General features: G+C 32.6%; 1 protein-coding gene across 1 annotated transcript in view; it reads left to right on the top strand.

Moving 5' to 3' along the window:
• Positions 1-27598, top strand: part of LOC145260685 (tRNA pseudouridine synthase Pus10-like) — a 91371-nt gene that overhangs the window by 16704 nt on the left and 47069 nt on the right. The window contains exons 7-10 of the mRNA XM_080119070.1: positions 6772-6833; positions 9118-9163; positions 10481-10554; positions 20865-20950. Coding sequence (XP_079975196.1) covers positions 6772-6833; positions 9118-9163; positions 10481-10554; positions 20865-20950 — 268 coding nt within the window. The remainder of the gene's footprint in view (positions 1-6771; positions 6834-9117; positions 9164-10480; positions 10555-20864; positions 20951-27598) is intronic.

Below are 27598 nucleotides of genomic sequence, written 5' to 3'. Positions count from 1 at the left end.
AAGAGAGTCACAAATCTGATAGGCCCTGAACTGGCATCTAAGCTTTAGCCTCTGTCGCATCGACGAAACGTTGCATCCCTCTGCCTGTTCTACAAGTATTTTAATGGTAAATGCTCTGACGAACTGCAAGCACTTGTGCCCCCACGACGTGAACACCCTCGACAGACCTGACAGGCTGCAAAATCCCACCCCCACACTGTAGAGATCCCTAGATGTAAAAGATCTTTCTACTCCAGTAGTTTCTTCCCCAGAACCGCTAGACTCTGGAATTCCATTCCAGGTCCCTGCTTCCCCAACTGTACTGACATGCAGAAGTTCAAGTGTAACGTGAACCAACATCTTGCTGCCCAAATCCCAACATAGTACCCCAGTAGTTGTTGCCCCTGATAGTAGGCCACTACACCAAAGTGGCAATGTGCTTTGTTTGGGGTGAGAATGTAATAAAAAAAAAAGGGGGGAGGGAGCACTCAGGCATTATCCAAATAAATAGTAATTGTCTCAGTGTGAAGGGTTTCCCCTACATTGACCAAGGACCAATTACAGAACAGATACGACTCGGACAGACATTTGCGTTTGCTTCGATTAGTTTCGTTTTATATTTGAAAAAGACAAGCACTCGAAACGATAGAATTTTTTAAAACTTGATAAAAAAAAAAAAAATGAAAGATACTTTTTCTATCTCAAATTCATCATTATCACTTCCTCCCATGCTTTCCTTTGTTTTACTCTGACAACTGGCCTTGTTACCTCAACTGTTCTATATCTATTAACCCAAGCATTCACATCCATTCTTTCACTGTGACCATACCATCAAAGTCTCCTGTTCTACTCACATCTTCCTATACTGTCTAGATTTAATCTTTCTCTGAGGTCATTAGATCTAAGTCTTTAAGACCTGTGTTGCACATCCATTTTTATCACCATTCTCATATCATTTCTCTCCATGCAACGCATGACTTCAACCCTCACTGGTCAAGTTTTACTTTCAATCGTAGCCTTCATTATTCAAATGGCCCTGCTACCTCAACTGTTCTACATCTATTAACCCAGGCACTCCTATCCATTCTTTCAGTGTGACCATACTAACAAAGTCTCCTGTTCTTCACACATCTTCCTGTACGGTACAGATTTAATCTAAGCCTGTTTTAAGGCTCTTATAACTCATTCATTGTATCGTTTTCAAACACTTTCTCTCCATGCAACGCATGTCTTCAACCCTAACTGATCAAGTTTTACTTCCATTCTTACACTTCACTATTCAAACGACTTTTTGTTTATCGCAAAATCTATTTTTATGTACAATTAAAATATTGAGGTTTCCTTCTTATGCTGTCCAGATTTACTTGTTGGATAGCAAGGTATCAAATTATCGATGAAAAAATGTGGATGTATATAAACCTACAGAGAGGGTGTATATAACTTTTTACGATGAACAATGTTTTGTTTAAGTTGGACTGAAACGATGAGGTGAACATATCGACATGTTATTCGGAGGGGATAACAAGTACTTGTACATGAGGGAGCTTTAAACGGCGAGAGGAGACAATGTTCCATTGATGGAGATTTAGACAAATGCTCTTTGGTGAAGAAGAAGAAGAAGAAGAAGAAGAAGAGTGTATATAATAACAAGAATCTATATAATAGACAGAGTCTGTAAACGTTTAAGAGTTCGATAAACATTTAATATGACACTAACAACCGAGATGAAATCACATACGCGTTTCTTTGAAATATGATATCACAACAGTTACATTTCATATAACATTTATTCACACACCGTGTAAACTAACCTCTGACTTCCTTTGGAAACTGTGGCTCGTGATGTCTAGTCGCTCAAGACGATCACGTTACACAACATTTCGGAGATTACAACGTTTTGACTTCACATCTTGATCTTGACTTTATCGGCTTCCATATTGTCTTCCCCCGACTTCTCGTCTGACTTCTTCGACTGATTTTCCTCAACTGACTTTCAGCTCTTGACTAAGATCCACTTCATCTTAAGTGACCTCTGCGTCAGACTCTAGAGGTCAGATCTATTTTTTAAATTATTGTTTACACTAGTTATTAAAACTAACATTCCTTTTTCCGAAACGTTTCGATTTCATATTTTGATCTTGACTTTATTGGCTTCCATGGTGTCCTCTCTCTGACTTCTTTGACTGACGTCCCTTCTACTAACATCCATGTATAGATTAAAACTATTTCTTTGTGATTACATCATTTGCACGCCTACAAAGAATCCTATCAGCCGACATTTGTATCACGTATCTAGGTATTATTATTGTTAACGCACATTCTTTTCCATTAAAACATATTTGTTTCCATTAATCTAAAATTCCTTATTGTTTATAGAATCTAGTCAAGTTAAATTCCTAAAACGTCATTAACCATATTTGTTCTTGAATTACATTTATCTCTTTTTTTTTTTTTACATGTTAGTCACCACTTATCAAGGCCCGGAAGCCACTCGGGTTATTGTGTGTACAGTAGTCAGTGGGACAATATCATAGTAATTGCTAATAATGGAGATTTGATAAAGTGTCTTACTTAAGGGGGTGGTTTATCAGGAATTTGTTTATGTTGGACTTGAAGACATAAACAAATCTAATTAAACTACACGATAATAATAATAATCTTCTGACTCAGGTAATTCGGCAATACCCAGGAGTGCTAATATGCAACATAATGAGAATACAATCGAAAATTTGTGGGTTTCTTTTTTTTTCGAAAATAAAAAAAAAAGAGCCTTGAATTAAAAGTCATGTTTAATTTCAGAAGAGTTTCCAATGGGTAGCTATTCTGTGCAAGTCCCAGATTTTATAATTTTGCAGGCAAGGAGCAAAAGATCTTTTTCATGTTGACACAAAAACATTATTGGTTGCTGGAATGCTAAAAGCAATTCTGGTTGCTAGCAGAACGTGGCTCCATTTGATTGGTCAGTTCCTATCGTCAGTGTCAATAAGTTTATAGAACTGTCCAGCTTTTGGTGATCATACCCTCCTGACTATATCACAAATATTGCAACTCAGAGAATAGGAAAATCTAATGGCAAATGAGATCTGTGACCCTGTTGGAATCTATTGTTACGTCGGCCAACCCTCCGACGGCATTGTGTGAATAAGGATTGAGTCTTCTGGCTTTTGTAACCGGCGCATGTCATTTAAAGTGAATGACCGATTGAATAATTTCCATTTTGGGAAAATGCATTTGTTCATTCATATTATTTGGATTCCTCGGACTACTGTTCTCATCTTGAGTGTCATTTTCACAACGTTTCGGTCGATGTAACCTCTGACCTTCTGCAGGTGTACCTTGTCGAACTCTGGATCATTTCTGTCAAACTCGGGAATTTGGGCAGAATTTTGAACAAAACTCTTTATTTACTTGATCTTGTTCCGTCAGCCATGAGTGAATAGAGACCCTAAGTAATTCGCAATTGTATTTTCTGTTCGCTTACACTGAGAATTGAACCTGCAACGTTCAGGAGCATGTCACTTTTTACAATTGATTTTTCCAAGTACTCTTACCACTGCGCCGCTATCCATGAGTAGTCTGAAGATTCCAAATAATATGAATAAATAATAAAATCATCTAAAAAATTCAGAAACTTAGCATTTGTTCATGTGACGGTGGATTGGGTGTAAGACGGTACAAAAGACCCCTCCCCATTTGAGATAATTCTAAAAGAACGAAAATAAATGAAGAAGAAAAGAAAGATATTGATGAAGTAAGAGTGAGAGATAGAAACTGACGAAGAAGGAAAGAAGGACTGAATCTAAGTCTGTCAGGTACTTTTTCATTAATTTACTGCAGACTTTTTAGTTATTGTTGTGTCACAGCGTTTTGGCTAACTATTCCTCTGACCTTCATCAGGTGGTAACCGCGACGAGATAGGAACTCCGAATCTCCTAACTCCATCCTCAGCAATCACTGCCATCCGTAGTTGTTGTTGTCTTACCATGTTTTGGCCAAGTAAGCCTCTGGCCGGATTTGGGTAGGATTGAAACCGCTATCTTCAGACAATGCTCACTTGGAACCGTAGAAATTCAACGTCTCTATCTACTGTGCCACGGGCCCCGAAGGGCGATCACTCCTACCCAAAGCCGGCCAGAGGCTTACTTGGCCAAAAACGTGGCGAGACGACAACAACTACAGATAGCAGTGATTGCTGAGAATGCAGTTAGGAGATTCAAAGTTCCTATCCGTCGCGGTTACCACCTGACGAAGGCCAGAGGAATAGTTGGCCGAAACATCGTGCAACAACAACTAATAAAGATGAGAATAATATAGTCCGCAATAAGTAAATTAATATAAATAATAATTCATCTCAATAATCAATTCCAATTAAAATAATATATATGCCCAAATACATTTGATTTTCTTTTGGTGGATTAATAGTTGTTATTTCTTTTGATGAGTTAAGGGCAGAATAGATTCATCTCTATCCACTGTGCAACGGGCCCCAAAAGCTTTTAATTAGAATTCATTATTGAGATGAGAAATATTTATTAATTTATTTAATTGACGACTATTATCCTCATCTTTTTTTAGTTGTTGTGTCACAGCGTTTTGGTAACCGTGACAGGATAGGAACTCCGAATCTCCTAACTGCATCCTCAACAATTACTGCCTTCCGTAGTTCTTATCGTTTCACCACGTTTCTGAAGATAGCGGTTTCAATCCTACTCAAAGCCGAGCAGAGGCTTACTTGGTGAAAACACAAATAACACGTTTAGTAAATTTACGCCTGCCTAGTTCCAACTTTTTTAAATTTTGACTGCTTAGCAGCTATTTTTACCAGTTAAAAAAAATCTATAAAGCAATGGTCCACAAAAAAATGCAGTCATTTGACATGCTTCGTGCCGCTTTGGGATCTTGCATCTCAGTGAAGATGCACTTTGAAAAAATGGCGACAGACAGACATGGCGAGTTTTATAAATTAGATTAACATTTTGAGGTTTTCTTCGATTAATAATGAATTCTTTGCTTTTTTACTGCAACTCTTACTGCGTCTTCAGAAAAAATGCATTTCGGAGAACATTACGTACTCACGTGTGATGCTGAAAATTCCAAAAATTATGAAAACTGGTTTAGTAGAAAAATAATTATAAGTAAAAACTATTTGGCCTTTTGGCTAGGAGCAAAGTGTAGTATCTGTTCTGATACTACACTTTGCCTTTTCTTCCCTGGATCAGTGGAGGAGAAATCCTTCTAGACTGAATCAATTTTTATTTTTGTTCCTATCCAGAGTGACCCTTTTTGGGGAGCTGGATTTTCCGCACATTATAAAACCAGCGTTGTGTCTAACTCTGCCCTCGCGGGGAGGCAAGTAAATAGGAACTATAAGTAAAAATAGAGTTTTTTGAAATTGCAAATTTTTCCCCTGTAAAGTAACCCTTCAGAAGATCGAAATATCGTTATTTTCATGGAAAGTGTTCAACTGAGCTTCAATCTATGGTCCCCCCTCGCCAAACTTTCACAAGAAACACTCGTCTAGCTGTAAACACTATCAATAATTCCCCCCACTCTTTATCTGTGCCTAAACCTAAACGTAGATTCCACGTGGATCTCTACTGTGAAGGCGTGGGATTTAGCTGCTTGTCGGGTTTGTCAGGGGTATTTATGTCGAGGAGGTACAAGTGCTTGCAGTTCGTCAGAGCATTCACCGTTAAAGTACTTGTAGAACAGGCAGAGGGATGCAACATTTCGTCGATGGGATAGAGGCTGAAGCTTAGATAACAGTTCAGGACCTACTAGGTTGGCAACTCTCTTTTGAACCTTGTCCAGAAGCGAGAGACTAGTAGCAGATGCACCAGCCCAAATATGACAACAATACTCCATACATGGGCGAATGGTGACCTTATAGAGGTACAGGATACTTTCGGGCATTAGTAGCTTTCTAGCGCACGAGTCAAAATTTTTAATATATATCTATTATTCACACTATCAATAATTTCCCCCACTCTTTATCTGTGCCTAAACCTAAACGTAGATTCCATGAACAAAGCTTCTTTCTTAGAACTGCACGCCTGTGGAATTGTCTTCCGTTTTCCTGCTTTCCGGCTGACTACAATATGGTTGTGTTCAAGTCTAACGTAAATAAGTTCTTGATGAGCCGTTCCATATAAGTTATTAAATTTACCAAATTTTCATTACTAATGATTACTATATTGACCAATTTCTACTGTACACTCTTTAACCCTTATCCTTGAGTGGCCTCTTGGCCTTGATAATGTGGTGATGCCTTTGTAAAAAAAAAAAAAAAAAAAATCAGTGGCGATAACTGCATTTTACTGATGACAATATCTCTTTCACATTTTTTTTTCCGAAAATTAGATCTAGCACATTTTTCATAAGTTTTTTGAATCCATACTAATTTCAAAATGACACGTAAGCACGTAATAATGTTTTTTTCCCTGAAAGGCCTTTAGAATTACACGATTGGGTCGGACAACACGTTAAAGGAAAGTTGCACCACTTTTTTCTTTTCCAGAGTCTTTTTAAAGTGCAAATCAATTTTGTTTATTAGCATTCTGACATTTTGACCACTTAGCAGCTATTGTTACCTGCTAAAAACTTATAAAGCAATGGTTCACAAAAAATGGAGTCATTTGACGTGCCTCACGCCACTTTGCAATCTTGCATCTCAAAGGAGATGCACGTTGAAAAAAATGGAGGAAGACAGATATAGTGAGTTTTATAAATTAGATAAAATATATTGAGGTTTTCTTCAGTTAATGAATTGTTTTTTTCTTCATTTTTTTTCAGAGTCCCTTTGAAGTGCAAATCAATTTTGCTTATAAACATTCCGACAGAGAATGCAGTTTTTTGTAAGTATTCCAGTTTTCAATTTACAGATTAAACAAAAAAAAAATGACAGGCACTACGAGGTCAGAGTAGACATGGGAACAGTGAAAACAGCGCGTGTTGCATCATTGCAATATTGCATGTTTGTGCTTGTTTTATATGTATTGGGGAGGGGAGGGAGGGGGGTTTGCCTAGGTGTAAAATACGCTTAAATATGATATTTTAATTTGTCCATATTTATATAGGACAAGAGAAAGTAGCAACCCTAGTTGAAGTAAGTGTTCCTAATGATGCTGGCCTGAACAGGGCAGAGTAAATAACAAAATACCAAGGACTTATGTACAACATGAAAAGAAACCGGAATCTTAAGAAGATATCCATCATAACAATCATTATAGGAGCAACCGGGCTAATTAAAAAGAATTTCAAAAACTATCTGGCGAATATACCCTGTGAACTAAGTGCAAGAGAAATACAAACAATAGCACTTAAAGGGACGGTTAGAATCGGTAACTAAACTAATGGGAGAATGTCTGGCATCCGGTAGAATGCCCCATCTCCAGCAAAATCAAAGTGATAAGAAAATTAAAACAAAAAAAGTGAACACTCACCTCATACCCCCACCATGACATACATAGTATCCACCTATCTTCATTTTGTAATATCAGCTATCCTCCTCCTCTATCACATAGAGCACTGTAGTTCTCCTATTTCCCTCCCCCTTCCACAGTTTTAATGTATTATCTTTTTCCTCTCATGCCCCATTAATTTGCTCCTAATGTAGCTATCACTAGACATCACATCTTTAATATGTTACCTAGCATCTTCTCTCCTCTTCTGATGAGAAGCATTAGGCTTTGAAATACCTAGGTATAAAGTGTTTACTTATCCTACACCCCTGATTCATCAATAACATCCATATTGAATAAACGATTAAATCTATATGCATTAGTAGCGAGGGGTGCCCGGCTTTGCCCGGTCATAAAATACGCTTAAATATGATATTTTAATTTGTCCAGATTTCGTATATATTATTATAGAGCCGGGATTTCAAAAGTAAAAAAAAAAAGTATTTGGATGCCATCGGCTAAAACCAAAACCGTAGCATTCAAAGCTGGTGACGTTACCATTGTACCAACGTGACACGCGTAGAAACTGATTAAAAATTTAAAATAAAAGATGAATGTACAAAATGTATAACAATTTTTTTTCAATTTTGAACCATTTTTGACGCCTTAAAATCTATTTAAACCGGCTAAAGACCCAGAAAAGAACGGCCCATAAAAGATCCGATCATTTGAGGTCCCTAGCGCCACTCTGAGACTTTTAGTTTCGGAAGAGATAGAGTTTGAAAATATGGAGACAGACAGGCAGAAATATAGCTTTTTATATATTAGATTTCAATGAATGTGTTCCAACGAACTTACTAAATTTATGCAACTCCCTTCCCTCCCCTAACATAAATATCCCTGACAAACCCGACAAACAGCAAAATCCCACCTCTTCACTATGTAGCAAGGGTTCTTGTAATGATCTGGTTCCTATTGATTTTGCAGTAGAAGTTTAGTTCTGTGCAGTTCTGGGAGATTCATCCTTCGAGGCTTTGTCTTCTCTCCCTGAGAATGGGTTAGTTTATTGCTAATTGCCAGAGGTGCTCTCACCGGGGAATGCTGACGGGGTTGTCCAGGCACTTTTTGCAGGTCAGAGTGCTCCTTCCCAAGGGCGCTGACTTCTCAATCCCACTTTCCAACCCTGGAGTCTAAGTTCTTGCAGTGGGAGAGAATTAAACAACCTTTTTTAAATCTTCTGTTGAAAACATCTTTAACTTTTTAAGAGCATTTCCACGGTGTAAAAAAATTTTTTGTTCTTTTCTTTGTAATGACGATGTTTGCAAATGTTGTCTTCATCATTGCTGGTTTCACAGAATCATTTGTCAAAACTTTATTACAAATAACACACTGGGACATTTTTTTCTCCATTTATGATGGACGATAATCCATATTCAATGAATCATCATATTTTTTTTTTTTTTTTTTTGATAAATAAAAAATAGGAGGCATTACTTCATATATCGATTTTAAAGGGGATGAACATGTTTTTTTGTTTTTTTTTCTGGGTTTTATGAGTCCAGCATCCAAAGAATTCAATTTGATGAGGAATATTCAAAACAGAAAAATAAAATTTTTGCATTATTTCTAAGTTTTTTTTTTTCTTCAAACACGAGTTTAATTTTTGTCTTTTTGTTAAAAAAATGTCTGTGTATTCCTTTATTCTAATTTTCTTTTATATATATATTTTTTTTTTCAGATCTGACCTTCATCCAGACATCTTCCGCAAAAGAAAGACTAAAAAGGTTTGAGTTCTCTTTATTCTTCAGTTTATATATATATACTAGCATGGGTGCCCCGCTTTGCCCGGGTGTTTGGAGGTGTGTGTTGAGCAAAAAAAAAAAAAAAAAAAAAAAAGTGGTAGTAGAAAGGCAGGCTCAAACCCGTACCGCGAAGGAGGAAAAGAACAGGGGGAAAAAAATCCGACGTCTTTGCTGTTATGACCACCGCCAAACCAGAAGTGACATAGGTTTAAATTAAGGCTAGACAATCGAAAGGAGAGGATGACTTTCGAAAATATCGACGAAAAAAGCGCCCCCCCCCCCACCCTGTAGAAAAGTGCTAGGTTGAAGGTGAAGATATTAATGTTTTTAGCCAATTTTTCGATATTTGTCGTCTGAAAGGTCGAACTTCAAAACGATACTGATCTTGTAAAAATCCATCGCCTGTGTCGAAAGTTTTAGGCAGACATGCTACATACATACATTTATATATTGGTAACTAAAAAATTTTCGACCCAAACCGATTAAAAAGCTTGCCCTATCTCTGAATACCCTTTATGTAAAATTTCAAATGTTTAGATCAGAAATTGTCTGAGTAGATTTTTTTAAAACTTTGACCCCTATTATGACCCCTTAACATTTATTGTTTTGGGCTCAAATCAAGTTATTAAGTTAGATCCATGTCCAAGGAACCTATATGTGAAATTTCAAGTGTTTATACCCAAAATTGTTGGAGGAGTTTGGTAGAGTTCTCAAAGGTCAAATCGTTGAACTTTGACCCCTTAACAGCCAAATTTCTGGCCGAAAATGGATTACAAAGATTTTCCTAAATCTCAGTACCCTGTATATCAAATTTCGAGTCTGTAGACTTAAAATTGACAAAATTTTTGGCGTAGGGAAATGTACACAGACACACAGACACAGACATGTTCACTTTTATATATATACTAGCATTTCACCCCGGCGTTGCCCGGGTGTTTGGAGGTGTATTTTGAGCAGCAAAAAAAAAAAAAAAAAAAAAAAAGCGGTTATTTTTTTAACTTTGATCCCTATTATGACCCCTTAATATTTATTGTTTTAGGCTCTAATCAAATTATTAAGTTAGATCCATGTCCAAAGAACCTATATGTGAAATTTCAAGTGTTTAGACCCAAAATTGTCGGAGGAGTTTGGTAGAGTTCTCAAAAGTCAAATCGTTGCAACGCCGGGCTGAAATGCTACTATATATATATATATATAGATAAATATAATCTTTTAATAATATGATATATTTATTTTTAATGTTTTTTTTGATCGCATTGGTTATTATCATTTGTGTAATGTTTTTTATTTGTATTTCAGGTTGACTGGGAATTATATAGCCGTACAAATGTAGCAAGAGCTATATCTTCAACTGTAGATAGTATTTATAAAAGGTAAGATAAATTTATTTTTTTATGGTGGCTTGTGTCACATGACTGCCTTGGACACCCTTGGTCAAGGTGTTTGCCTCTACCCAACCCCACTACCCCAAAATCAAGAAGGGAATTAATGGTTCACTCTTGTAAAACAGTTCCAACAAGAACTCGTCTAGCTGCAACCACAGTAAATAATTTTCATTTATTTGCATACCTAAAACTAAATAAAACTTCCACAAGCAAGGTTTCTTTCCAAGGATTACCTGTCTGCAGGACACAATATCACATGACTGCTTCCTAGCTGACTACAATGGCCTGAGATATTTTCTGCCCCCCCCCCATTCTGTTGGTCAAGCATCCATCGCAGCAACATGATGGTGACTCGTTTGTAAAAAAAAATCTAAAAACAAACTGCCACCACTCACGTGTTTCAGCAAAACATGGTAATTAAATATTTTCGTTTATTAGCCGAATCCACATGATTTTTTTTTTTTTTTTTTACACAGTGATCACCACTTATAAAGGCCCGGAAGCCACTCAGGGATAAGAGTTATTGCAAGTACATTAAGTTAGTGAGGAGATTTGCTGAAGTGTTTACTTAAGGGGGCGGTTCATTAGGAATTTGTTAACATTGGACTTGAAGACATTCAAGTTGTAGTCCGGAGGGAAGCAGGCAGACGGAACAGAGTTCCACAGGCGTGCAGTTCTAAGAAAGAAGCTTTGTTCATGGAATCCGCGTTTTGATTTAGGCACAGATATAGAGTGGGGGAAATTTTTCACAGTGGATTCAGCTAGACGGGTGTTTTTCGTGAAAGATTGGCGAGGGGGGGACCAGAGATTGGAGTTCAGACGAGCATCTGCCATGGAAATAACGATAAAACAAGGACAGGCTCGCAACGTCTCTTCTGTGGGAGAGAGGTTGCAGGGTAGAGAAAAGGGCATCCCCCACTAAGCCACGAAGTCTATTTTGTACTCTGTCAAGGCAGGATAGGCTGTTTTTAGCAGCTCCTGCCCAGATATGGCAACAGTATTCCATCCTTGGACGTACTTGGCTTTTATATAGATAGAGAATTGCATCAGTAGTGAGATATCTTCTGGAGCAGTAGAAGGATCCCACCATCTTTCCAGCGACCTTGGCAACAGACTTGATGTACGTGTTCCATTTCAGATTAGGAGTAAAGGTCAAACCTAGAAGCTTGGAATATGACATGATTTTATGGCATCTCATTTCTGTGTTTTATTTTTGTTTTTTGTTTTTTTTAACGAATGTTATTCAAAATCTACAACAAATTTTCTGTTGATACCTGAAATTTCTTCAGATATTTTTTTTAAAAAGCCTTCGTTAAAAAAAAAGAATATATTGTTCTATTAAACTTTTATTGTTTAAATAATTTAACTTCAGTTCATTTTATTAAAACCCATATGATTTTTAGAATATGACATGATTTTATGGCATCTCATTTCTGTGATGAGTATGTACATCATAAAGACTTTTCTATGTTTTTTTTTTTTTTCAACATACTTTCTTAATACTTTATGACTTAATAATCCTTTATTTTAATTTATTTCTTCTTTGCTTGGCCGGTTTTTTATCTGCAATTTCCGTTTTAGTCTTTAAATATTCCTACCTATCTAATATATCAATCTACCCACACATCTAGATCCTGTATGTATATATTTTCTGTGTTTTTTGTTTCTTTTTAACAAGTGTAATTCAAAATCTACAACAAATTTTCATTTGATACCTGAAATTTCTTCAGATGTGTTTTTTTTTTTTTAAAAGCCTTCGTTAAAAAAAAAAAGAAGTATATTGTTCTATTAAACTTTTGTTTAAATAATTTAACTTTGTTCGTTTTATTAAAAAAAAAAAAGTTGAAAAGATATTTTTCACTCAGTAGTGAGCTTTGGAAGATTGTCAGCGAAAGAAATACAATCACCAAAAGATGTTTCATTATTTCTAGTCGCCACTTTGAAAAATCATTCGTAATTGGGAAGCTTTCAGGGAGTGCAGTTACTCTTTTAAGTTATCACAAATCCCATACCAATTTTGTTCTGCCATTGTAGTATCAGTTAGGATCCCGTCTACGGATTAAATAAAAACTCAGGATAGAATTTAGGTTCTTTGCTTTTAAGGCAAATCAGAAAAAAACTTTTTTTCAAACCAAATACTCCTATCAATAGTTAGAGATGTGGAATTAGAGTGAAAAGAGTTTGTTGTGGTGGCCACCTTATGGATAACAACAAACTCTTCCTCTTATTATAAAGACTGGGAGAATATACCTCCTGGTAGTTAGTTGAACATTTGGTAGTTAGACTGACGTGCAACCAATCTTTTTAATGTTGCAGTATTTATCTTTCTTTCCAATATATTTTGTGTCCATTAAATACTGAATTCGTGTCTTTCTTCTAGACGCTCATCAGTCCACAACAATAACGTATACATGTGACCACGTATGTTTGTCTAAAACTTTTGACAGATTTTCACAAGATCAGTATTGTTTTGAAGCTCGATGTCTCGGACGGCAAATATCGAAAGATTGGCCAAAAACATTAATTCTGTCACCCTCAACTGGGCAGTTTTCTACAAGGAGGGGGCGATTTTTTTGCAAGCCATTTTTGCAAGTCATTATTATCGGTTGGATTGACTTTGCCTAATTTTAACTTCCAGTCACGTCATGGAGTAGTGGTAAGACGTCAGACTTTCTTTCACTTCTTTTCCGCCTTTGCGTCACGGGTTCGAGCCTGGCTACTAACAATTTTTATTTATTTATTTTTTTTTTTGCTAACACACACCTTCAAACACCCGAGCAACGCTGAGCACCAAGGCTAGTTTATTTGAAATGATTTAAGTCGATCTCTCATTTTGTGAATTACAAGATGCTCAACTTTTTAACAAAGGTTAAAAATGGACAAAAGTTATAACCTGTTGACTTAGAATGAGTGTTTTATGCCAAATTGATGGTTGAATATGGTTAAAATTGTGCTCATTTTTGAATTAAATATGAATCCCTATTAAGCCCTAATTATAAAGACCAAGAGAATAAAGCTTTTGGTAGTTATCAACATTTTATAGTTAGACTGCCGTGCAACTAATCTTTTTATTGTGCGGTATTTGTCTTTCTGTCCAATATATTTTGTTTTCATTTCCCTGCTTTCCAGCTAACTACAATATGGCTGTTCACAACCTTGGCCTTCAGGACAAGAGCAAAGTGTAGTATCTGTTCTTCAGATAATGCACTTCAATTTCTTGTTCTCTATCAGTAGAGGAGAAATCCTTCACGGCTGAGACAATTTTTATTTTTGTTCCTTTTCTCCACATTAAAAAACGGCCCTGGTGTCTAACTCTGTCCCGTGGGGAGGCATTGTAAATAGGAACTACAATATGGCTGTCTTCAAGTCCAATGTAAACAAGTTCTTGATGAGCCGTTCCCCTTAAGTAATCCAATTTACCAAATTTACATTTCTAACGATTACTATGATATTGTCCCATTGACTACTGTACACTCTTTAACCATTATCCTCGAGTGTCCTCTGAGCCTTGATAAGTGATTCGCTTGTAAAAATAAAAATTAAATACAGAGTTTGAATCAGAATTCTTGGAATCCTCATATTCAGACTTTATACTTTCCGGCTTTGCAATTCTGCTTGGATAAGTGAAAGATGTTGATTTAATGAACAAAATTAAAAAAAAATTCTTGGTCAAATTGAACAAAAATAACCGGGATTTACTGCAATTGTGCTGATTTCATAATGTTAATTGTAACCTCTCTTCCGTTAAAATAATATTAACGTAATAAATTACATGAAATTAACATAATAAATTACATAAAATTAACGTAATAAATTATATAAAATTAACATAATAAATTATATAAAATTAACGTAATAAATTATATAAAATTAACGTAATAAATTATATAAAATTAACGTAATAAATTATATAAAATTAACGTAATAAATTACATAAAATTAACATAATAAATTATATAAAATTAACGTAATAAATTATATAAAATTAACGTTATAAATTATATAAAATTAACGTAATAAATTACATAAAATTAACGTAATAAATTATATAAAATTAACGTTATAAATTATATAAAATTAACATAATAAATTACATAAAATTAACGTAATAAATTATATAAAATTAACGTTATAAATTATATAAAATAAACATAATAAATTACATAAAATTAACGTTATAAATTACATAAAATTAACGTTATAAATTACATAAAATTAACATAATAAATTACATAAAATTAACGTAATAAATTATATAAAATTAACGTAATAAATTATATAAAATTAACGTTATAAATTATATAAAATAAACATAATAAATTACATAAAATTAACGTTATAAATTATATAAAATTAACGTTATAAATTACATAAAATTAACATAATAAATTACATAAAATTAACGTAATAAATTATATAAAATTAACATAATAAATTATATAAAATTAACGTAATAAATTACATAAAATTAACGTAATAAATTATATAAAATTAACGTAATAAATTATATAAAATTAACGTTATAAATTATATAAAATTAACGTAATAAATTATATAAAATAAACATAATAAATTACATAAAATTAACGTTATAAATTATATAAAATTAACATAATAAATTACGTAAAATTAACGTTATAAATTATATAAAATTAACATTATAAATTATATAAAAAATGAATATATAAATGTCTAAACTATTATTTTAAAAAAAACTGTTGATGAGATGATTTTGCATGTTTTAAAGATTTCAGCGAAGGAAAATATTTTTGCTTTTGAATTATAAGCACCTAGCTTTCAGTTCCACTTCCTCTCACGTCCCCTCCTTCATAGCAAGTCCCCTTTTGATAACAATGAACCCCTTTTATTATAAAAACTTTTGATAACAATGAACCCCTTTTATTATAAAAACTGGGAGAATATACCTCTTGGTAGTTATGATCATTTAGTAGTTAGATGTGCAACCAATCATTTTATTGTGCTGTATATGTCTTCTGTTCAATACAAAAAGCCTATCCTGCCTTGACAGAGTACAAAATAGACTTCGTGGCCTAGTAGGGGATGACCTTTTCTCTTCCTTGCAGCCTCTCTCCTACAGAAGAGACGTTGCGAGCCTGTCTTTGTTTTATCGTTATTTCCATGGCAAGTGCTTGTCTGAGCTCCAATCTTTGGTACTCCCTCGCCAATCTTTCACGAAAAACACTCATCTAACTGAAACCACTGTCAGTAATTTTCCCCACTCTTTATCTGTGCCTAAATCAAAACGAATATTCCATCAACAAAGCTTCTTTCTTAGAACTCCACGCTTGTGGAACTCTCTCCCATTTGCCTGTTTCCCACCTGACTACAACTTGGATGTCTTCAAGTTCAACATAAACAAATTCCTGATAAACCGACCCCTTAAGTAAGACACTTTATCAAATCTCCATTACTAGCAATTACTACGATATTATCCCATTGATTACTGTACACACAATAACCCTTATCCTCGAGTGGCTTCCGGGCTTTGATAAGTGGTGACTACCATGTAAAAAAAAAAAATACATTTTGTTTTCATTAAATACCAAGTTCATGTCTTTCTTCTGGAACCTCATCAGTCCACAAAAAAAAAAGGGGGGGAAAGTAATTTGGGGGCCATTCTCATTCTCTGAGGGGCAACCACGTTTAAAAAAAAGTACTCATAATGAATAAGTATCTGTTAAAGCGATAACAAAGGGAATAACTAAATAAAGAAAGTTATCGGACCTAAAAAGACTGGAGAGTTCTAGAGGCAGGGAAAAAGACAAGCAACATGGACTCTCAATATCGTCTGGAAATAATTTAATGTTTCTACCTACTGAATCAAATGTTAAAATGCAAACGTGCCTGTTATTAGAATATCCAGTAATCCTGACATCACATTTCTCCGAACACAACAGTATCAAAAGGATTTCAATACTTTGATGGAGGATCTCGATTCATGTTTTAGGGTAATGGTTTGCGTTAAAATATATTATACATACATAATAGTGAGTGTATATAAACAGTCTGTAACAACTTCATTTGGATACTTTTCCTCTTGCTATAAAAACTGAGAAAATATATATGGTAGTTATGAACTTTTGGTCCAACTAATCTTTTTTTTTTGTGCTGTATTTGTTTTTCTGTCCAATACATTTTGTTTCCATGAAATAGAAGTTAAAAATTATATATAAGTTATAAATTATATAAAGTTATAAATTATATAAAAGTTATAAATTATACAAAAGTTAAAAATTATATAAAAGTTATAAATTGTAAAAGTTTTAAATTATATAAAAGTTTTAAATTATATAAAAGTTATAAACTGTAAAATTTTTAAATTATATAAAAGTTTTAAATTATATAAAAGTTTTAAATTATATAAAAGTTTTAAATTATATAAAAGTCATAAATTATATAAAAGTCATAAATTATATAAAAGTTTTTAATTATATAAAAAATAAATTTAAATGTCTTTGCTATCAGGTTGACAAGAAAGTTCTTTGCAGTTTTTAACTTTTAAATTCAGGTAAATATATCTCGACTCAAACAAAAATTTATTGATCGAAATAAGCACCACCAGAATCAACATACTTTTATTTTGTATTTATGCAAGTAGCATAAAAATCTTGCGTTCTGGTGGCAACGGAGTCGTTGAAAGCGTTTTGATATCGCTTAGGTTTTTAAGCATTTCTCATGCAGAAAGTTGTCGAGATGCTTGAAAAAGTTATAGTCAGTAGGTGAGAGGTCTAGAGAGTATGGCGGTTGAGGCAGTTTTGTAGCCCAATTTGTTCAGCTTCTTCAAGGTTGGTTTAACCACGTGCAGTCGGGCATTGTCATGGAAAAGAATTGGGCCTTTTCTGTTGACTAATGTTGGGTCTTCTTGCCGAAGTTTCTGATGCATTTCATCCATTTGTTGACAGTACTTCTTGGCGTAATGGTTTCACCTGTATTTAAAAAAAAACTATAATGGATGAGGCTGGTTGTAGACCACCAAACAATCAGTATGACCTTCTTTTGGTGCAATTCTGACTTTGGGAAGTGTTGTGGAGGTTTGTTGGTGTCTTACCTCTGAGCTGAGCGTCATGGGTTGTTGCAAAGAACCGACTTTTCATTGCAAGTCACAACCGAGCATTGCTATAGAAGAGAATTGGGCCTTTTCTGTTAACTAATGTTGGGTCTTGTTTGTGTCGTGGAGGTTCGTTGGTGTCTTACCTCTGAGCTGAGCATCACGGGTTGTTGCAAAGAACCGACTTTTCATTGCAAGTCACAACCCAGTTGAGAAACAGGTCGCTCTTGTTGCATAAAAGAAGGGAAGACGACAATTCATAACAGCGTTTCTTTTGGTTGTCATTTAATTCATGGGGCGCCCATTTATCAAGCTTATTCATCTTTCCGATCTCTCTCAAGCGATTGGAAATCATCGTATGCGTTACATTTGATTCAGAAGCAAGTTCTTGAACAGTTGTATATGGATTGGCTTTGACTTTGCAAATGACTTCCAGTTTTGAAATGCATCAAAAGTTAAATTTAATCTAAAAAAAAAAAAAAAATGAACGAAAATATAGGTCAACGCATAAGAATATCAGGAAATACTCGAATGCTCATGCCGCAGTGTATTCACACGTGTGGAAAACTTTTAAATTTGTTTTCATCCAGAAAAAAAAAGGGGTCAAAATTGAAAAATTGGTACGTGAGTGTGACTGGATTTTTATCTGTTTTTCGACTGTTTCGTGACTGTGAATGCACGGCCGTGAAACATGAAAGCTTCTTTATATTAAGAATAAATCGGTTGGTAAATAGTTCATAAAGATCATGTCAAGCTGGTGTAATGGTTATCATACTTGACTCAATGTCGTACGGTTTCAGTTTCAATCTCAGCTCAAGTATTTTTTTTTACTTACAAGAAGTAAACTGTTTAGAAAAAAAACGTAATACTCGCATACGCATGTTTTAGTTTTTGTATTAAAATATAATATTTATGCATATTTTATGGCCGGGCAATGCTGAGCACCCTGCTAGTTGCAATATAAGAACATGGTCAATTTTGAGATGGTGAACAAATTTATAGATGGAGTAGAAGCAACTGTTAGCTTCATCTGGCTCTTCCACACCAGTATGGTGGGGGGCACTAGGTGTATCAGAATTTTTGTAGGAATTTTTGACACCCCTAACACGAAACTGCGAATAAAATATAAAAAACTCGTAATTTCTCTGTTAAAAGTGGGTTGTTTATTTTCTTTATGGATTATACTTCCAAAGTAAACTAATAAAGTTGTTTTAAAAGTAATAGAAATATTTATTTTTTATTTTAAAAAAAACAGTAATGAAATTAATTGAATTTTATGCGCTCAGTATTTTTCAATTTTTAAACTTTAAAAATCTATCAAAATTTTTCTATTGATTCAATTTTTACGATATTTTCAGTGTCAATGTGAAATTTTATGCTCTTTCTAATAAACTGAAAATAATATTTTAGACAAACGTTTTTTATTTTAATTCACGCCCCCCCCCATTTTCAAGTGTCTATTAAAAAGTAAATAATTAATTTACTCACCAAAGTTTTATATATCACAAATTGAAGATAAAAGATCAATAAATAATATTTTCAAATTTAAAAAAAAAAATAGTGTTTTTTAGAAATTTACCTGTAAAGTCCGAAGTTTAAAACCTTTTTTTAAAAAAAACACGTTGTTTGTTTTTTTTTTTTGTTTTTTGTTTTTTTAATGAAACCTTGGTTCTTGCTCCTTTCATTGAAAAAAAAAATTAGGGCTTGAATTACATTTTTCGAGTAGTTATAAGCTTGGAAAGACAGGGGGTCGAATGATTTCACGCCTCCGATTTTGAAATGTCTATTAAAAAGTAAATAATTAATTTACTCACCAAAGTGTTATATATCACAAATTGAAGATAAATGATCAATAAATAATATATTCAAATTTGAAACAAAAAAAGAAGTGTTTTTTAGAAATTTACCTGTAAAGTCGGAAGTTTAAAACCTTTTTTTAAAAAAAAACCATGTTGTTTGTTTTTTTTTTTTTTTGTTTTTTTTTTTTTAATGAAACCTAGGTCCTTGCTCCTTTAATTGAAAAAAAAAATTAGGGCTTGAATTACATTTTTCGAGGAGTTATAAGCTTGGAAAGACGGGGTGGAATTATTCAATATTTTTCACGAAATTTTCGACACACCTAGGGGGGCACTACTATATATTAGGTACAATATCATAATCAATAGAGAATAATAAATACAAAATTTTCATAAATTAAAATATCATTTTTAAGCATATTTTAGGCCTGGGCAATGGTTGACAGCCTGCTAGTAATAATAACAAGTGAAGTATGCATGGTCCCCCGTGAGTGCACAGTGAATGAGGCATAAAAAAATGACTAAGTTCAGCATTTGCCCCCATCCCCCTTTCATTTAGGCCCAAAAGTCCCCAGGGGACGTAAAATCCATAAATGTGTTTGATATAATTTTTATTTAATAATAATATTATTTAATATTAATATTAAATAATATTATTATTTAATATTATTTTAAATAATATAAATATTCTTTTATATTAATATTAAATAATATTATCATTATTAAATATTATTTTATATTAATATTAAATAATATTAATATAAAATAATACTATTATTTTTTAATATTAATATTATTTAATATTCCATAATATTTAATATCAAATATTATTTAATATTGATATTATTCAATATAAATATTATTAAATATTCCATAATATTAATATTAAATGTTATTTAATATTGAATAATATCAATATTAAATAATATTGATATTATTCAATATTAATATTATTAAATATTCCATAATATTAATATTAAATATTGAATAATATGAATATTATTTAATATTAAATAATATTAAATATTCCATAATATTAATATTAAATATTGAATAATATGAATATTATTTAATATTAAATAATATTAAATATTCCATAATATCAATATTCCATAATATTAATATTAAATAATATTAATATTATTCAATATTAATATTATTAAATATTCCATAATATTAATATTAGATATTATTTAAAAAAAAAACTGTCGATGAGATGGCGGTGCATGTTTTGCTAAAAAGAAACATGAAAATGAAACAGAGCAATGGTTATCACGTGGCAACAATTTTATTCAAAAAAACATTATCTAAGCGATTTCGTGATTTTCGTATTAATTGGATTCTGTTCTCATCTTGAGTATTATATTCACGACGTTTCGGTTGATGTAATTTCCAATTCAGATAAATTTTTATTCGCATTTTTATATTTTCAGAGTTTATAATTTTCCACCTCTTCCACCTTCGGAATTGGCCGAATGCGAGCGTATTGCTTGTCAGCATGATTCAGTATTTATTGCAGGTTAGTTTTTTATTTCTTCATTTATTTGGAATGTGATTTGAAAATAATTTAAATCGTTAAAAATACACACACACACACACACACACATATATATTAGTGGCCTGGCAAGGCCACATAGGAGATAACTAAGCAAAGAAAAAAAAATTCCAGGCAAAATTGAAGCTGGCCTGCCAGGACACTATATATACAAATGTTGACAAATTTGACCATATTTTACTGGTTTGAAAATATAGTTGGTTTTTTATTTTTACCAATTGTCATAAAATTTTAACCATAGAATAGTATTATAATCTTTAAAAGCCTTCAAATTTTCATGTAATTTTGTCCCATAGAAACAAAGATATGAGCATTTCAATATTCAATTTGACTACCAGTGTATATATTTATATATATATATATATATATATATATATATATATATATATATATAGTCTTGGAAGTTTTTTAACCTTTAAAACTATATAAAAAAACTTATTTAATTTTTATATGTCTTTATTGCCTGGTCATAAAATACACTTAAATATAATATTTTGATTAACGCAGATTCTGTATTTATTCTTATACTAGCGGGGGTATCCGGCGTTGCCCGGATGTTTGGAGGTGTGTGTTGAGCACACAAAAAAAAGTGTTAGTAAGCAGATAGGCTCGGACCTGTGACGCGAAAGTGGAAAAGAAAGTGAAAAAGAAGCTGACATCTTACCGCTACGCTAAGATGCCAAAAGAAAGTGAAAAGCGTTCAAATTTAATGATGTCAATCAAAAAGTTGACTTGCAGAAGTGAATGTGTTCAGGCAGGTGCAGAAATGAAAGTCTGGCTGCAGGCCAGTTAAACTTCCCGCTTTCTGCCGTTTTATTTGTTTCCCCAGGATGTTGGGGAAAACCAGCTCCCTACAAGAAAGGGGAGCTCTGGCAGTGTCCAAATGAATAGCAATTGTCTGATACAAAGGGTTTTCCTACATTGATCAAAGCTAATTATCTTTCTTGACGTCCCGGCCAAGAAGGCCAGTGAATGACTTTGCTTTGATTAGTTTTGTCGAAAAAGAGAAACAAACACCTGAAAGGACGGAATAGAGGGAATTTTTTAAAAGTCAATCAAAATAAATGTAAAGATGACGTCCGTTCGCAAATCGTAGATATTATAATCTAGGAAGTATAAAGAAACTTCTAAATAAATGTAACCTCGTTGAGAACCCCTGCAAAAAAAGCCTTTCGTGGACATACAAAAACGTGCCTTTTATATATATATATATATATATATATATGTATGTATGTATATATATATGTATATGTATGTATGTATATATATATATATAATATATATAGACTATCGGGGTTACCTGGCGTTGCCCGGGTGTCTAGAAGTCTAAAAGGAAAAAAAGTATTAGTAGGGAGGGAGGCTCGAACCCGAAGGCGGAAAAAAAAGTGAAAGAAAACCTGACATCTTATCGCTATGCTACGAGGCCATAGGAAGTGAAAAGCGTTGAAATTTAGTGATATCAAGCAAAACGTTGACTTGCTAAGTGATTACGCAGGTGCAGAAATGAACGTTGGCTGAAGGCCAGTTCAGCTTTCCGCTAATTCATTTCTTTGCTTCCCTACGATGTTGGGGAAACCAAGCTTCCCCGAAAAAGGGGGAACTCTCAAATGAATAGCAATTGTCTGATATGAAGGGTTTTCCCCACATTGATCAAAGCTAATTGCTTTCGAGGCATCCCGGCACGAAAGGCTACTGACGGCTATCTATCAATGAGTTTTGCTTTATTTATACAAAAAAGACCAACAAATACGCGAGAGGACAGAATAGCGTGAATTTTATAAAAGTTGATCAAAATAAATGTCGAGATGACGTGTGTACGCAAATCGTAGATATTATAATCTAGGAAGTATATAAAAAATATTATAATCTAGGAAGTATAAGGAAACTTCTAAATGTAACCTCTTCGAGAACCGCCACGAACATACAAAAAAGTGCGCACGACCACCAAGAATCAAACCCAAAACGTTTAGCTTACAATTTACTTTTTCCTTTGACGTTAATGCCTCAGCTATGAAGACATGTTTACTGCAAAGCTAAAAATTAAAACATGAACCAATAGCTATTACGTTATGCATGCATATTCATAGTGCCGTCATTCGACCTTCACCTGGCAAATTCCGTTTTTTAATTTTCACACTTTTGCACCGACTTTCTCTGGCTAAAACCCAAATATAAAGTTTTGCATGAGTTTGAGTATCCTATATATGAAGTTTCATGTCAGTAGACAAAAATCTGACAGGAGTTTGGTAGGCAAAAATTTTTAAACAAATATATACGCATGCATAAATATATACAGGAAGTGGTTTGTGTTTACTATAACTGTTTTACGCAAATATTACGCAAGTATAAATCATGTAGAATATCTGCATGAATATAATTACACGTAATAGTTAACTAAAGATGATCATCCCATGAGAAAACTGAAAAGCTAACAGAGAATTAATTAAAATGAATGTTTAAAAGAATATGCAAATTAGCTAGATCTTTTGCAGATGAATGCAATTCCACGATCAATATATAACAAGGTTGTGTTTTCTTTTTACATAAATAGAAAAAAGGAATAGCAACACACAAAAATGAAATTTATAGGAGTACACATATATATATATATATATATATATATATATATATATATATATATATATATACTCTGTTTTTTTTTATTCAAAATAATGGACTAGTGAATTCAACGAGGTTGTTAGATAGTGCTCAATAAAAAGAGCTGATAATACTTGTTTATTGTTATATAAACATGCTCACATCCCGCTGCTACAAACAGCCACTTGTTTCAATCCCATAAAAACTGATATGGAATAAATTAAAATAAATGTTTAAAAGATTATGCAAATTTCATTTTTTTTTAATTTTCATTTTTACACCGATTTTCCCTGGCTACCCAGATATAAAGTTTTGCATGGGTTCGAATCCTCTATATATGAAGTTTCATGTCTGTAGACCAAAAACTGACAGGCGTTTGGTAGGCAACATTTTTTAAACAAATATATGCATACATAAATATATATAGAAAGAGGTTTGCGTTTACTATAAGCTTTTTATACAAATATTACGCAAGTATAAATCATATAGAATATCTATATGATTATAATTACACATAATAGTTAACTAAAGATGATCATCCCATAAGAAAACCAAAAAAACTAACAGGGAATTAATATATTAATACGATAGCGTGTGTATATTTCTTTATCTTCTGTGTCACGCTTACATCTGAGTCAGTTAATAGTTATGGACTTGAATTTCTTGCTTTCAGTTTCAATTCAAGCTAATGCACCCAAGTCATATAGATATATTTTTTTATTTTTGAAATCATAACTTTATAACATATAAAAATCAATAAAACATTAACTCTATAACAATATATACGAAATCTGCAAGAATTAAAATATCATGTTTAAGCGTACTTTACGACTGGGCTATGCCCAGCGGCCCTGCTAGCTCAAATAAATACTTTTGCAGTTTAATCAAAAAAGCTACAATAATATCTCCATTTACGCTGAACATATACAGAATACCAACATCAATATATTGCATATGAATGTGTCCCCTGTGGAATTTCCACAGGTCCCGCTAGTTAAAATGACTGTTTAAAAAAATATGCAAATTCGCTAGATCTTTTGCTGATGAATGTAATTCCACGATCCATGTATAACAAAATTGTATTTTCTTTTTAAATAAACAGAAAAAAAGGTTTTTAATATGAATATCGATACACACACAAAAAAAAATTCATAGGAGTCCAGATTTTTATACAAAACCTAAAGTCTTAAACAATAAAAACATCCTTTTTTCACCTTCTTGTTTTTCTGTCACTTTATGAAGGTTCATGGCTCTATGGAAAAATTCATCTTAAGTTGACCTTTGACAACTAAATATTTTCATTTACTAAGCAAATAGAAAAGTTACAAGCTAAACCTACGTGATTTTTGGAATATGACATTTTCATTCCATGATGAGTATATACATTATAAAGACTTTTCTGTATTTTTTTTTTAAATACATGTAATTTTAAACATGCATTGAATTTTATGTTGAGACTTGAAGGTATAAATCATGTAGAATATCTGCATGAATATAATTACACGTAATAGTTAACTAAAGATGATCTTCCCATCATCCAACGAAATTTTACTTGTACAAATGGAAATTCTTTTAACTTTCTTGAAGTTTTACATTTGGATTTTACCGTCACTGGATTTTTTATCTTCCACCAGACTATCCATTCGTGTGTAATCACCTTTTTCTTTACCATATTCCCTCTGCTTAACTTTTTTTGTTTTCAAGTAAGATCTTTGACTTACTTGTTGTTTCATCAAATACTTCTGCATGCAAAATCTGATCCCGCATTTTGCTAATTCCTACCCTCTGATGAGAAGGAAAGTATTTCTTCGAAACTCTGCGGATTAAGGACTATCCATTTATCTAGTGTTTCCTTTTCAGATTAAATATGTTTTTAACTCATTTCAAAGTGTTTTTTTAACATATTTTATTAACTGTTTGCTTATATTATAAGCTCTATTTCCTATTTGGTTTTATCAAGCTTTTATATCTGGCTGAGATAATTTTATAAATATTAATTCTTTAATATTTATAATTTACTTTAATTTTACCATCTTGGATCATTTTGGTAAATTCAATTGTAATTTTCATTCATATATATATATATATATATATATAGCAAATATAAAGCTGAATGTCTGTGTGTGTGTGTCTGGTCACGAATAGGCTCCTATATGGTTGACTATTTTAAAAAACTGATTACATATAATGATAGAAGATGTATCGAGACACAGTAACGGGTATGTTTGATCTGGCAGAATGGTGGTTTATTAAAATTGTGGGGTCTGCATTCGCGCCTGGTCCACAAAGTATGGAAAAAAAAAAATTAAAAAAAAAACGTTTACAAGTGTTTTTGATATAGATGTACATAATAATACTTTAATAAGTATGTTTTAACTTAAATAGGGATGGTATAATAAAATTGTGGGGTCTGCGTTCGCGTCTGGCCTCCATAGAATGGAAATAGGCACAAACTTTAATAAAGACTTTTCATATTTATCTGCGTAAGTATACTTTGATAATTATGTTTCAGTTTGAAGAAATATGGTATAATAAAATTATGGGGTGTTCGTTCGCGCCTGACCTCCATAGAATGGAAATATGTCAAAAAGTTTAACAAGGGTTTTTAATATAGATCCACAGAATATTGTGATAAGTGTTTCAGTGTGAACAGGTATGGTATAATAAATTATGGGGTTTATCTATTTTATTTTTACTTTCATCATATTTTTCTTTGGTTTTGATACCCCCGAATTCGAAGCTATCGCTTTACAACCCTTCCTTTTCATAACCTATCATACTTTCATAAATCAGAGTCCATTTTCTGTAGGCTGTTTTTGAACCCAGTCAATGACAGGTACTTTTGCTATAATATATATATATAACAAGTTCTGAAAATATATATGGCAATTAAGCTACACAAAATATTCTGCGTTTCATTCTCATGAGAATTCTTCAGGCTTATCGTATGGTTCGAATACGCTGACAAATTCCCACGAGAAAGAAACATGGAATATTCTGTGAAGCTTAATTGCCGTATATATTTTCATAACTTACTACCTAGCTCTAATTATGTATTGAGCACTGTTAAAGTAAATACTGAAAAATGTAAGCATAAAATTATATCTTCGGATATTAATTTATATGATTAAATGAAGTAATCATATATATATATATATATATATATACACACACAGAGAGGGTAGAACGATATATACTTAATTTTCTGCACATAATAATATTTAAATAATAAGTTAATAATTACAAAAAATACGTCCCAAATGTTGAGGCAACTAGAATATAAACAAAGGGCAGATAACTTCTCTCTTTCAAAGCACTCAGGGAGTGAAAAAAAAGAAAAAAATACCACATAATCGTTTATAAAAACTAAATAAATCAACAATCTTATGTGTGTTTGCATATATATATATATATATATATATAATACTTGTACAATTTACTCAAGACATTAAAAAATGAAAATATTCTAAAAAAGTTTACGTATCCATTATGAAATGAAGTTCTCCGGAAAAAAATTTTCACTTAATTTCATCAAGTATTTTTTTTTTTTTTTTTACAGCGAAAAAAACAATTTGTTATGATACCGAGCAAAAGGTTCGATTTTTAGGAAGAAAAGCTAGAATGAAAGATGGGGAGGGAGTGTCGGCGTTTTAAATTGAGTTATCTACCCATGGTGTGTTCTAAAAATTCAAACAAAAATTTAAAAATTCAAAGATCTCTTCCGTCAATATGCTGTCATAAAAAGTGTTTTTCCCGCTGTAAAAAAAAAAAACAAAAAAAAACTACTCGATCAAATTAAGTGAAATTGTTTTTTCCGGAGATCTTCAGTTCAAAACGGATATGTACAATATAAACTTTTTTTTTTTTTTTCGATATTTTCATTTTTAATGTCTTGATTAAACTGTACAAGTACCATATACAAGGTGTCCACAAAGTCTGGCTACATTATGTAGCCAGACTTTGTGGAAGCATCCTGTAGATTATGTAGCCAGACAATGGGCACCCTGTATACAT

This window comes from Euprymna scolopes, chromosome 36, assembly GCF_053919585.1.
Source record: "Euprymna scolopes isolate OS-2025 chromosome 36, ASM5391958v1, whole genome shotgun sequence".
NCBI lineage: Eukaryota > Metazoa > Mollusca > Cephalopoda > Sepiida > Sepiolidae > Euprymna > Euprymna scolopes.
The sequence above is the reverse complement of the archived record's forward strand: the minus strand, read 5'-3'. Positions and strand labels throughout refer to the sequence as shown.